Source organism: Triturus cristatus, chromosome 2_2 (assembly GCF_964204655.1).
Source record: "Triturus cristatus chromosome 2_2, aTriCri1.1, whole genome shotgun sequence".
Classification (NCBI taxonomy): Eukaryota; Metazoa; Chordata; class Amphibia; order Caudata; family Salamandridae; genus Triturus; species Triturus cristatus.
Window position 1 is genome coordinate 255,608,220 of NC_140582.1, and position 13,016 is coordinate 255,621,235.

Genomic DNA, 13,016 nt, shown 5'->3' on the forward strand with positions numbered 1-13,016 from the left:
GTATAAGTGGGAATAGGCTGTCCATCTGCATCCTTACCAGGTTGCAATAACTCTAAATCATATGTTACCATGAGATTGTTAATTGCGTCACCATATGCATTATGGGGGAAATGTGAAATATAATTATCACTATTATCTAAGACTCCACAAGCCCTAGAGAGTGACAAAGGACAAATGGTGAGATTAAAATCACCTAACCAGATGAAGTTAAAGTAACTTTTTGCTTCGGTAACAAGCTTCATGAGTGCCCTTTCTAGTTCTTCAACAACTAGATGTCGGGTATTGTTAAAAATGTTATTATAAAAATTTATCAAAACCACCTCATGACCATCCTTTTCTCTAACCCACTGAATTTGTGAGTGTGTTCCCACAGTTATATGTTTAACAACTGTGAGTGACAGATCCACAGACAACAGAAAAAGCAAACCACCCTTTGCTCTACCATGTCTAGATTCTATGGCTTCCAAGCTATAGCAGACAAAGCCATCAACACTAGGTTTACTAGTACACCACGTATCCTGCAAACAAAGGATATCGTATGTCCCAACCAGGTCTATCCAACTCTGATTGTTTTCCTTTGAGGCCCACCCTGCTATATTCCAACTCACCATGGTTATCCCCTTCTTAATGCAGCTATCAGAGATACAGATCTGATTAGCGACTGGACCTGCACCGGTATACCCGGTCCTGAGTTCTGTCAAGTTGGCTGCATCCCTCTCAACGTCAGGCACAACCATCGGCCAGATGCTGGCTGGATCATTCATAGCCCTGTTAGAAGCAGGCATTATATTAATGTTATCCCGTTGTGGGGTCAAATTAATCATGGCTTCATATACATTCGCGTTAGACCCACCAACCATTGGCTGTCAATCATTCAGATCCAGAGTGCTAAAGGCTTGAAATCTATTATATATTGGAACCTCAAAGGTTGGAGAAGGGATGGGGAATCACATTAGCTGTCACTCTTCCATGCTCAGCCATACCCCATTGGGCTTGAAGCAGCCTGCCATCTTTGATTTGTGGCCAGTGCCTCGACATTGGTTTGCCGAGACGTAATTGCAAAGGTCGTGACCTGGCACGCAAGAAAAAAAGCAGGCCGACTTATTTGCAAGTGTACCTACATTTGTGCCTTTTTGGGTAACAGTGGGTAGCACCACTTGATTAATATTTGTATTGTGACTGAAAGCATTAGCAAACATCTTCAGTGTTTTTAGGCTCCGAAAGGGTCCCTTTTCCTTTTGAAAATGGGTTACCACCCCAACGTGGGGTTTGGCAAAATGTCAATCCTTTGTAATTTAATTTCTGTTGCCAAGCATAGGTACCTATGATACTCATTCGGCATTTGGAAGCGTTGCCTACAACACGTCCCTTCAAGATACAGATATTTATTCAGAATCTCACTTTAGGAGTGGCAAATCCTTTTCTGACTCCTAAAATGGGATTAGTACATAGCAAAAATGTTAACAGTTGCAAACGCCGAATTTGAGTAATTGTGATTGCTAAAATGTTTCATACATCTGGCCCTACATCTTCCTATACGTTTTGCCTGCCAGGTGGACCCTAGAGATTACTATGTGAACCGGTGATTTTGGAAAGCTGCATCGTCTATTGGATTTCCCCAATGCCATTGTAGATTGAACCCTTAGATTCCTACTTATAGGGTAGTTGAGAACCCAAGTCTCCCATAGAATCTTAAAGATCCCACCGAACATATAGACCCTTAATTTCCCCTCCTTTGGGGTAATTTGCTCTCCTTTGGAATAAACCACAATCAGCAGAATGGGCATAGCACTCTGGAAGCTGTTCCATCCCAGCGACGTCTCATTCCAAATGAAAGCACCATATCTCATTCCACCATGACTGCAAGGTCTCTCTCGCCTCCTTGCAAGATCTTTCCTACCTCAACCCCTTGACTTCCTCTCTAGTGGCTCCCTATTCCTAACCCGTCATGTATCTCTACTATCACTTTTCCTCCTGCTTCAACCTTTCACTCCACAATCCAACTTGTAACTACTACAGGAGGAGATGTGTCCTAACTGCTCAAGCCACTGACTTTGAAACTTTAAACTTGGTTCAAGTCCTGGCTTCGGCTCAACATCCTGTGGTTCTGGGCAAATACACAACCTGCACCTTGCCTAAATGAAGAAAAAGAAAGTGTAGTGTTACAATGAAATGAAAGATACGTAGTCCAGAATGTAACTCGGGATCACAGCTTTATTCTTAAGATCATATCCATATTAAATCTCATGTTAGGCCCCACCAGGAGCAGCCTCCTTGGTGCTCAGCCCATCCTTTCCAACTGAATCGCTCTCCTACTCAAACACTCCAAACATTCTGATGACATCACCATTGGCTGAGCAGCAAGGCAGAGGACGTCAATAAGGAGGATGCATTAAACAAGTAACACATTACAACACATCTCCCCCCCTTATAATGATTATACAATATAGTATGCAAGATGAAATATACACAACAAGATGTCCAACAATTTCATTAAAATCACATGCTCAACCCCACCTAGAAAAGATAGGGAAAAGACAAGAAAAGCGTTCCATTTTATAAATCAGTGAGTACACACTCACGTAAACTCACACTAGGGTAGTAGACAACCCACAACCACAAAATAGTGGTAAACCAGAGAAACTTAACAAAAAGGAGTCTTCTCACATGCAGACCCACAACGCACAGTCCAAGCACCTCACACGAGGCAACAACCACTTAGAGGGTACCATCAAAACAAATAAGTCAAAGAAGCTACACTAGAATGAGTCTTCACATGTGCGCACCCGTAACGCACAATCCAAGCACCTCACACGAAACAACAACCACTTAGAGGGTACCATCAAAACAAATAAGTCAGAGAAGCTACACAAGAATGAGTCTTCTCATGTGCGCACCCGTAACGCACAATCCAAGCACCTCACACGAGACAACAACCACTTAGAGGGTACCATCAAAACAAATAAGTCAGAGAAGCTACACAAGAATGAGTCTTCTCATGTGCGCACCCGTAACGCACAGTCCAACTCCTCACACGAGGTAACAACCATTCAGAGGGTATCACCAAAACAGGCAAGACAGAGAAGCTTCATAAGAAGGAGTCTTCTCACGTGCGCACCCACAACGCATAAAATAAGTGTCAGGGCTCTCGCCTGGAGCGCTCATCGCCCCTGCCATCCTACCAATGAAAGTAACACACAACAACTAACCTTTACATTCCTATAAATGTGACAAATCGGACTATTCTAGTCCCCCCAAGCTATAAGAATGGCTTGGGTGGCAGGTAATAGTCATTTTTTATGTGTATTGAATTAATAATTGACTGTTGTTGTGTTCATCTCCAAATTAGCCAGACGGCGCCACCTTGTGGCAGACTGTCACAAGCGCGGTCGCAGTGTTGACAATTAAGTGGCAGTGCTTGTACCACGAACCACCGGCTCAAATTAAGCACTGACTTCAGCCATCCTCCTTACCTGTAACCTGATTCTCCACCAGCCATCATTTCATGTACCATCCTTCCACCCCACTCCCCCATAACGTTGCTCTTTCCCACTTACCAAACATTGTCTCTTCTAATCTTTGTTCCCCCGACTCCCACCTGCCCACTCACCCCCTCTTATAACCTACTCTCTTCATCCAGTGCCGACCCCCGTGGACTCCTCTGGAATATTGTCCCCTCCTTTAGAGCAGCACAGACTTCACCAGTCCTTCCCCGTTCACCACGAAGGATGCCATCCTAGTCAAAGAGATGACGGCTCCCTCCCGTCTGTCTCTGCCTCTCCTCCCGCCCCACCATCCCCAAACTCCTCCCAGTCTCCTCCTGCGTCCCTGGCCCCGTCTCTTCACCTCTTCCTGCCTCATAAGCCCTCTTCTATCAACATCTCATAACACCGCTATCTTCTTCCGTTCCTGGACGTGTGCGGCACTCTTCAGAAGAACCACAGCTGCAGCAGAAATGGAAATGCTGGAACTTCAGCAAAAGATGCTTGGATGGGATTTTTGCGGTGTAATTGCTAAACTGAATGAATGGATGAATGATGAAAGAATATTCTACGCGTAGCTATTCCTTCAGCTGGTCATTGGTCTAACTTTCAGACGATTAGATTGGACTTTGTGTCACGTCACAGCTGGACGGTATACTAGACATGGTACTGGGTAGTACACTTGATCTTAACCAAATGACCAAGGGGTACTAGCAGCTAATTTCGGAGCATACTTCTACCAGCTGAGAGAGGAGATGCCCGTTCCTCTGGGTGTCATCCCAGTGCCTTGGACTCGAGACACCCCCTGTCAACATACAGCGTGTGACAGTGTTTAACATGCAGGTGAAATGTGGCTGTGACACCCACTGTTTGCAACTTGCGTAATACCACAGGCTCCAGCACAACAGGAACGTCACAGGGGATTCGAATTTGACGTCTCGCAGCCCCGGGCTCCTCACACCTTCGGCAGAGGGCATCTCGGGACCTGTAGTCCCTCCCACCCTGGGCGGACACCCATCTCGCGGCATGCGCCGTGGCGCGCGCTGCTCCGGGCTCTGAGCCACCTGCGCTGCAGCCGGCGCTGGCAGCATCAGTGGGAGTTTAGCGCAGCCAAGCGACCGAGCGCAGCCAGCAGCAGCAGCAGAAAGAGCCAAGAAGCAGCAAGTTTGGCGCCCGAGCTCCACTGAAGTCACCACCAAGCAGCCCAGGGCGGGAAGATGAAGCCACACTGAAAGAGGGTGAGCCTAGGCAGCGTGGGGAGTACCTGCTGGACTCCGGGTGCCATCTGATGCCATCTACAACACCTGGCTGAAGGGGTGGTGCCCCTGGAAGAAGAGCACTGCCTCGTGGGCGCTGCGTCTGATCCATGGGATTATACTGCAAAGCAATCATGACACTTCCGGAGGAGAGGGGGAGACATACCTGTCCATGGTGCCCCTCAGCTGTGAGTCGGCTGGACGATTACAAATGGTGACTTCGACGACAAGAATGAATAGTTGCTCGTGAAGGTTTTTTTCTTTTCTTTTTCTTCTGGTATGGAGGTGAGCGGTGCTCAGAAGTTTCCATGAGGGGGTGGTTGTTGCAGTTTCTCTCTGCCCGTTGCTTGTGAGACCAGACCCGGGCTCAGAGGGGCCCCGGCTGCTGCCCCCCCCTCTTCGCACTCCTTGCCACGTCCCACACCTGCCAGTGATGTTGACTCTGAGCTGGTGGTGGTTGATGGTGAGCAGGCTCTGCCTGCTGGTCCCCTGCGCCCTGGTGCTCGCCAGGGTCCCTGGCTCGTCCTCCCACCCCCAGCCCTGCCAGATCCTGAAGCGCATCGGGCACACGGTGAGGATCGGGGCGGTGCAGCTCCAGCCCTGGAGGACAAGGGGGGTCCCGGTGCAGCAGCACACCTTACAAGGCTGGCTCCACAATGACGTCCCGCCCCACAGGACAGAGCCGGCGGAGACAGGGCAGGACAGGCAGCAAAAGGAGACCGAGCCTCCGGGAGAGGCTGCCACGGGGAAGGACCGCGGGGAAGAGGCGACCAGCGCCCTCTCTGGAGGGAAAAGGGAACTGCGCCGGCAGTGGATCGGGACCACGCTGGGAAAAAATTGGGGGTTTGGCCCCGGGATATTTGGGAACCAAGAGAGCGAGGATGAAATGCTCTTCCCCAGGGACTCACTTCTTTTTGCTGTGGATAATTTGAACCGTATGCCCGCGCTTTTGCCCTACAACTTGTCCCTGGAAGTGGTGATGGCCATCGAAGCGGGCTTGGGGGATCTGCCCGCCTTCCCCTTTTCTTCGACCAGCTCCTCCTGGAGCAGTGACCCGGTGTCGTTTCTGCAGAGCGTCTGTCACACGGTGGTGGTGCAGGGGGTCACCGCCATCCTGGCCTTCCCCCAGAGCCGGGGGGAGATGCTGGAACTGGAGTTTCTCTCCTCGACTCTACAGATCCCCGTGGTCAGCATCGTGAGGAACGAGTTCCCGCGTTTAAGTGAGGTAAGGAGCTCTGACCCCTGGGGAAACCCCCAGTGGGAATCCCGTGGCCGATAGGAAACTCCCTGCCCCCCTCAAAGCCACCGAGGAAACCCCATGTGTGTGTTCAGGAACACTGCGGTTACTTTTTACAGCAGTCAGGCGTGAGGCAAGCCACTTTCAGTGCTGAATTATTGTCTTCTGCTACTGGCATGTGACGTATCATTATGTTTACGTTCAATCTGAAAGGCGGTTCCTTTGGACAGAAACAATCAGCCAAATGTGAGGGTGTTAGCTCAGAGAACTCACCAACTGTGCAGATCTGGGATCTTTGTGTCATTTAGCGAATCCTGAAGAAGTGTCAAAGGAAATGATATACACTAATATTATCGGCAGACGTATTGAAAGACACTCTCATTTAAACTACAAAAACAGAAATTTGTGGCTAAAAGAAGCAATGGCTTTTTCAGTTGCACGCGGCTTCTACATAATGAATAACTTTTCTTCGAGCTGCACATGGCTGATCTGGGTCAGAAAATGGGCCCAGGCACCAAAACAAAAGTGATAACCATCAGGGAATCGGGTAGCTAAAAAAAGTGTCCCAACTTTGCAGACTTGTACTTGTACAAAGACGCTGTATAGGTGCTGGATTTGCAAGGTATGGGAGACTGCAAAGATGTGCATTTTACATTTTCATATCTGGGCAGTTGTAAACTTGCAAAGACATGCTGTAGATGTGTTTGCAAGGCATGGGAGACTGCGCATTTTGCGCTTGCTGCAGGCAAATCTGGTGGTAAAAACAGGGAAATCAACAATGAAAACCGGCCCTCCAGGTCATAAAACGACCCCTCAAACAGCCCAAAAAATCAGGCCCACATCGTGCCTTGCCACACTAGCCCTCCTGGCACTGCCAGATCGCCCTACAGGCCAGTCCAACCCTGCAGTTCCACCTCTCGGGGACAGCGCCGAGGCAGCTCTGCTCCAGTGCATGCAAGTGACTGATCGTTGTCCAGGGTGCTGAACGCATTCACCTCAGACAGCGCAGTGCAGCAGCAACACGGCGAGCACTTCCCAGCGCCCCTGCGCGCGACACTGTGAACCCAAAGAAGTGCGAATCCTTTGTGCCCCTTGGAGCAGCCAAGGCTCCCACTGTGGCTCTCGGTACACCGGAGATCCTCCGGTGTTTGTACGAGTTCACATGGGCTAGATTTCAGAACACAATGCTGTAGCTCGAGGGGTCCTAGACTTCTTAAGACATTTGTGTATATCCACGAGGTGACGTGACAGGGCACATTAACAATTTAATTCAAGACCCCCCACCAAGTTTTGCAGGAGGTTCCACCATTATGGGTTAAGCACAGTTAATTGCTAGATATCTTCCACATGGCCTTGTGCCTCGTACCTCTGGAGGGTTCTCGTTGGCTGGCTTCTGAAGAGGTCGACATGATCGCAGTTCCGTGCATGATCGAGATTGTCACTCGTGAACTTGACCTCACCTCACGTGGCAGTAGCGAGCGTGCAACACTGCCGGCCCACCAAGTCACAGGTGGCTCAATACTCGAGAACGCACCCTATAACAGCTTTCTTCCCGTTGGCCCTCTTTTACGTGCATTTAAGTGCAGCTATATTGCTTTATTCCTCACATTCAAATGTCCTCTCCAAGTTTATCTTTCGAAACCAATTGTTTTTGTCTTACGTGCACACAGCCTTCCACGCACTGCCCCCCGCCCAGGCGACACTTGAACACTCAGAAGCCCAAAGCACCTTTGAAAGGACGCTGGCTGAACTCTTCAAACTGTTGAATCGTGAACGCTTCTTTAGGCGCTATGCGTTGCTGCTCACTGCAGGCTGCACTGTACGCCTTGACTAAGAGTAGCTTGGAAGTTGGAGGCAAGGCTGAGCTGGGACTCGCTCTGCCCAGAGCTGAGCAGATCAGGATGCACAGGCTGCTCGAGTCTGGTTAATTAGTGTGGAATTTGCAATAAAACATATGCCTCAAACAGCTGGAGGGGTGAGGTGGGGGAGGCTGCAACTGCAGACAGCAGGTACCTTTCTCAGGGACACCTTAGTGCAGAGTGCTCGTAGACTTGTGATTTACACCTGGTAAAGACAGGTTACCTTTGCACGATCCTGTTTTTGAGAGGCAGCACAGGTGCCAGATAAAATAGACCCGACTCGGCGCCTCCACATTTGCTCACTCGAAGCTCATCGACAACCCCCACTTTGCATGAGTGTCGGCCTTTGGTATTGTACCTGTGCATTGCAAGCTCTCCCTTCGTTTTACAGACACTCGGGCTGTGATCTGGCGCGTGACTCTGTGCACCTGTGGTGAAACCGTAACTCTCTCGAGGTGTCACCATACAGCCTCGTGCACCGTGCGGCCGTCTGCGCTACACCTGATTCAAATACTTTTACCCAAACATGTCTATGCAGCCCCTGGAGAGGCACTGTATTTGCAGCAGGTTCAGTGGCACCGGCGCCCCGAGATGCGAAGAGCCGCCAGCACGCCGGATATGCCTGTTGTTTGCTCCAGCAGCAACAGGGTAGTACATTTCCATTCTTGCATCAGGGCACACAGCACCCTTGTAATTAAATGACACCGTGCATCCTTTTGCAGCTTGCACCCAGAGGTGCTGACTCATACACGGGGACAGGGAGACAAAAGAGGGCGGCACGCGACAGAGACCCACGGACCGCACTCAGCCAGGTGAAAAGGCGCGAGACTCTTGTCGCCTCTTTTCTTTGGGCAAATCAACAACTCGCTGGTAACAAAGCATGAAATACTGCATTGATGGGTTGAATGCGGCCGCCGGTGCACACCTGCCCTGCAGTTAGAGGCGGATTGAGCCAAGCTGGCAACTCAAAAACAGGCGGCGATGTATTTGTCTTTAACGCCCTTGTTTACCACAGAATGGGTAGTCGCACTCCTCGCCCTGTGCCCACATGTAGCCAGTTCAACCTTTGACCTTTACTGTTGATCAAAGACTTAGAGCAACATTACTCAATAACACATATGGAACTGGTTCAAATCCAGCTTCTCAGATCCTACTGAGGGCGCCTGCCCTTGCTCACATTGCCTTTAATTTTCAAAAAGCAACACTGCCCATCCCAGCCTCACCCACACCCTTATTTTAAGCGGCTCAGTTGAGCAGTCATTGCAGGTGTGGTAGACGTCTGCATATTTCACCCCACTGTTATTTTGCTTTTGTGCTTTGTTCTAGTCCTACAAAAGCCCATTTAGAAACGGGTCGAGATTTACACATTTTTCATACAGCGCAGCAACTAACTTTGATACATACAATGCATTGCGCAAGGGGACAAACACAGGGCCATTACCTACAAACAATGGCCTGCTGTTGCTGTCATCTCCCGAGCTGGCCCACAAACAGGCTAACTTGCACAGGGCATAGCCTACACCGTGGTGTAGGGATAAGTATGCGCTGCCTAGTAAAGATTTGTGCTGGAAGCGCACCCTTCCAGTACAGAACGATCCTATGCATTAGATGGGTGTTGTGTTTTTGAGTAATAAATGCACTTCTTCTTGTTCAAGGATGTCTTAGTTTTTGAGGAAAAGCTCAATCAGGGCATTTTAGTAGATTAGGCTTTAAATTAAAACCTATGGGTATTTCTATTGCTCTGCCCAGTAACACCCCCTTAACTCAACGCGATGCAAGGCAGTGAACATGTTTTTGCCCTGCAAAAGGGCACCTTTCCAGCGCAAAGCACCTTGAGCGCTTTTGTCCTGGATAGCAAACACCCTTGAAAGACTTTGTTTAGTTTTGCATCACTTTGCACGCACACGACATCTAAGCCTAGAGTTGTTTACATCAGTGTTCTATCTGCAAACCCTTCCTGCCTCCCTGAAGTCCATTGCCCTGGCATGGATGCTTGGATGCTGCAAGTACAAATCCTTCAGACGGCCTTTCACCGGTTTTGACAGAAACAAATGGGCTTGTGCAACAGTTAACAGCTACTTTAGACAAGCGCTGCACAGCAAACACGCCCCCTCTATCCATCACATGAGCTGCAGCTGCCACAGTGCATAAGTCACCGGCTGGAAGAGCATGCAACAGTCTTTACACACTGCACCGTCCTTTGGTGACCTTGCTGACTTGCTCTCAATTGCAAAAGTGAGAGCATGTGATGAAAGGCTGTAGGCAGGGCCACTGGAATTATGTGGCAGGGGAGGATCAAATGATGTGGCAAATTTGACTAACTTATGAGGGAAGAAAAGTCAAAATATGCAATGTATGCAGCACATTTTACGATAGTATTACTTCATTATTCTGTCATTTCTAAACAGGTTAAAAGTGTCTGGGAACATTTTTCATCTCAGTAGTACCGGAATCAGTGCTTGAAATGGAAAAATAGAAGTGCAGGTACTCTGTAACAGAGTACCTGCTTGTTTCTGAGAAGTGCTGGTACTCCAGTGGTGGCTCCTCGAAGAAGTGCTGCGGGCGGGGTGGGGGAGGGGCAGGTTGGGGATAGTAAACTCCGGAATACGGCCGAATGGAGTTGAGTAAATAAATAAAACGACTTGCATTGTGCGCTGCATCGCCAATTTGGCGTTGCAGCGCGCAATGTAATTTGTTTTATTTATTTATTTATTTACTCGAATCCGTTCGGTCGTATTCCGGAGTTTACTACCCCCCACCCTGCCCCTCCCCCGCCCCACCCCACCGCCCCACAGCACTCCCTCGAGGAGCCGCCACTATGATGCTCTCCAATTAAAAGTAATACGTTCGTCTTGAGAAGTGCCGGTACTCTCCCTATCAAAATAACAAAAGTGCTATTACTCTGTACTGGACAGTACCGGCCCATTTAAAGCACTGACCAGAATAACACCCAAATACAGGAATAAGCAACAGAAAGTGGACCAGCCAACCTTTGCAAAGAGCTGTCCACTGCGCTGCGACACATTATTGAGTGTTTAGTAACTTTTGATCCGTTTCAGCTCTAAACAATTGTTTTTGTTAAATCTGCAGATTATGTAGCAGATGATGTGTTATGTGGTAAAAATGACAAATTAATTATGCATAAAACCCTTAGGCCACAAAATCACATAGCTCCAGTGGCTCAGGGGATAGGCAAATAACTATCTCAGACTTCCACGTGTGTGAGTTATTGTCCTGCGCTCAGTGTGTTAACACGTTTTAATTGCCTTGCTCAGGAGGGAAAGCACTGTTAATTGTCTGCCTAAGAACTTAAGAGGTGAGTTGAAGGCACACCACATAAACACGGAGAATGACAATTAAGAGCTGTTAACACCCAATATACAGAGGCAACAAGGTTGCTAACAGTAATTTCCCTGTTATGACACAACAGGCAGCTAGATACCACGACTGCCCTTGTCTGCCTCATGTTTCTGCTACACCAGGGCTTCTTAATGCGGAGTGCGAGGACCCCTGGGGTCCACGAAGCCTACTCAGGGGGGTCCGCGACTGCTTAGCTTAGAAATTTAAATAATATTAACAGATTAATATAGTGTATATAAATAAAGAAGCACAATGTACAATTGAAAATGGAAAAACCATTGGTAAATGTAAAGGAATTTGAGATAGGAAGTTAAAAATTAAGTTAGTGTCCGCAGATTGATTAATTGGAGTAGAGCACATGCATCAAACCAAATCAGTATGGACAATGAGTATCCTCAATTGAATTTAGAAAAGCTTCAATCTTTCCATTCAAATGTTGATTTTTTTTTTATATTTGTCTGTGAATTAAACAAAATATTTCATCATTTGTGGATTTGTGTAATGAATGCTCATTTCTGTATTTTTTATGAATTGTTTTGTAGTTTGAAATATCGGTAAAGTTTGAGCCGGGTTCCTTGGCTTCCAGTAATTACTCAGTGGCGGTCCCAATATTCCAATAATGATTAAGTGGGTTACACAGAGGTCAAAAGGTTAACAAACCACTGTGCTACTCCCTTTCCCAAATTTAGAATGCAGGCAATAAACAGCAGTTACCCTCCACCTGGTAAAACTTCTGAATTAGTTGAGGCTATTGCCCCACTCTGTTCAAAGCATGATCACCTGTTAACACCCGTTACTGCCCCCATGCAAACCGGATTGTTTGAGACAACTGCAGCATTACAGGGAAATGTTATTGCCCTCTGCTCAGAGCAGTGCTTAATTTGAGACAGTAGTTTCTGGAACTTGACACCTGCACTTATTTCTCAACACCTGCACTAATGACAGTCCACCACATGGTGGCCCTGTCTATCTAATTTTAATATGGGCACTATAACAGTGTTTAATAATTCAATGTACATTAAAAATTATCAATACCTACAACCCGTGCCATTCTTACAGCTTTGGGTGGGCTGGAACACTATGAATTGTCACGCTTGTAAGAGTGTGATTGATAGAGTTTTGTTGGTACTCTCATTGGCCGGGGCTGGCAGCGGCCATGGGTGATGAATGCTGCAGTGACCTCCTGAGAAGGGCTCTGGCACTAATTTTTCTTTATTACAAATCAAGCACTGGCTCAGAGAGTTAATAAACAAGTTGCACTGTATGCTGATTTGTTAAGACAACTTTAGCATTCAACAAAGGGCGGTGACGTTAGCTAATCAGCACTTCCTTCAAATACAGTTATCTTACTGCTGAGGCATTCAGCAGAAGTCTCCAGGAGCACATTATTTGGTGCTCATAACCAGCCCTTCCTTCTCGGTTCTGCCTGGAAGGGAAACCCCACCTCATTACATTACATGCACTGCGACGCTCCCAGGATCGCCCGGGGCTGATCAGCGCGCGCTGATGGATGCCATGACGCTGCCACCAGCCCAGCCCGGGGGAGAAATACGAGGCTCCCTGTGCCGTGTATAGAGCAGACGCAATGCACCGCAGTGCACAGGAGGTGCCAAGAGAGGTTATTCCTCTCGTGAAATTACACTGCATAACTGAAATCAAATATTAAGGGGATTTGTATAACTCACATGCAGCCAGAAGGAAATGCAGTCGAACTGTACTGAGACTGAGAGGGAGATTTGGAGAGGACGATGCTCAAGAAGACAGCGTTCTTGCTCCGCGTTGTTATTTTGTAAAAGAAAAAAGTGCTGATTTCGTCTGACGA

The 13,016-nt window shown here is 48.0% G+C and overlaps 1 protein-coding gene across 1 annotated transcript in view; it reads left to right on the plus strand.

Moving 5' to 3' along the window:
* Window positions 1-3,959: 3,959 nt before the first annotated feature.
* The window catches only part of GRIN3A (glutamate ionotropic receptor NMDA type subunit 3A), a 567,581-nt gene continuing 558,524 nt past the window's right edge, over window positions 3,960-13,016 (plus strand). The window contains exon 1 of the mRNA XM_085641297.1: window positions 3,960-5,963. Within this exon, the coding sequence (XP_085497423.1) occupies window positions 5,172-5,963 (792 nt within the window). The 5' untranslated portion in view covers window positions 3,960-5,171. The remainder of the gene's footprint in view (window positions 5,964-13,016) is intronic.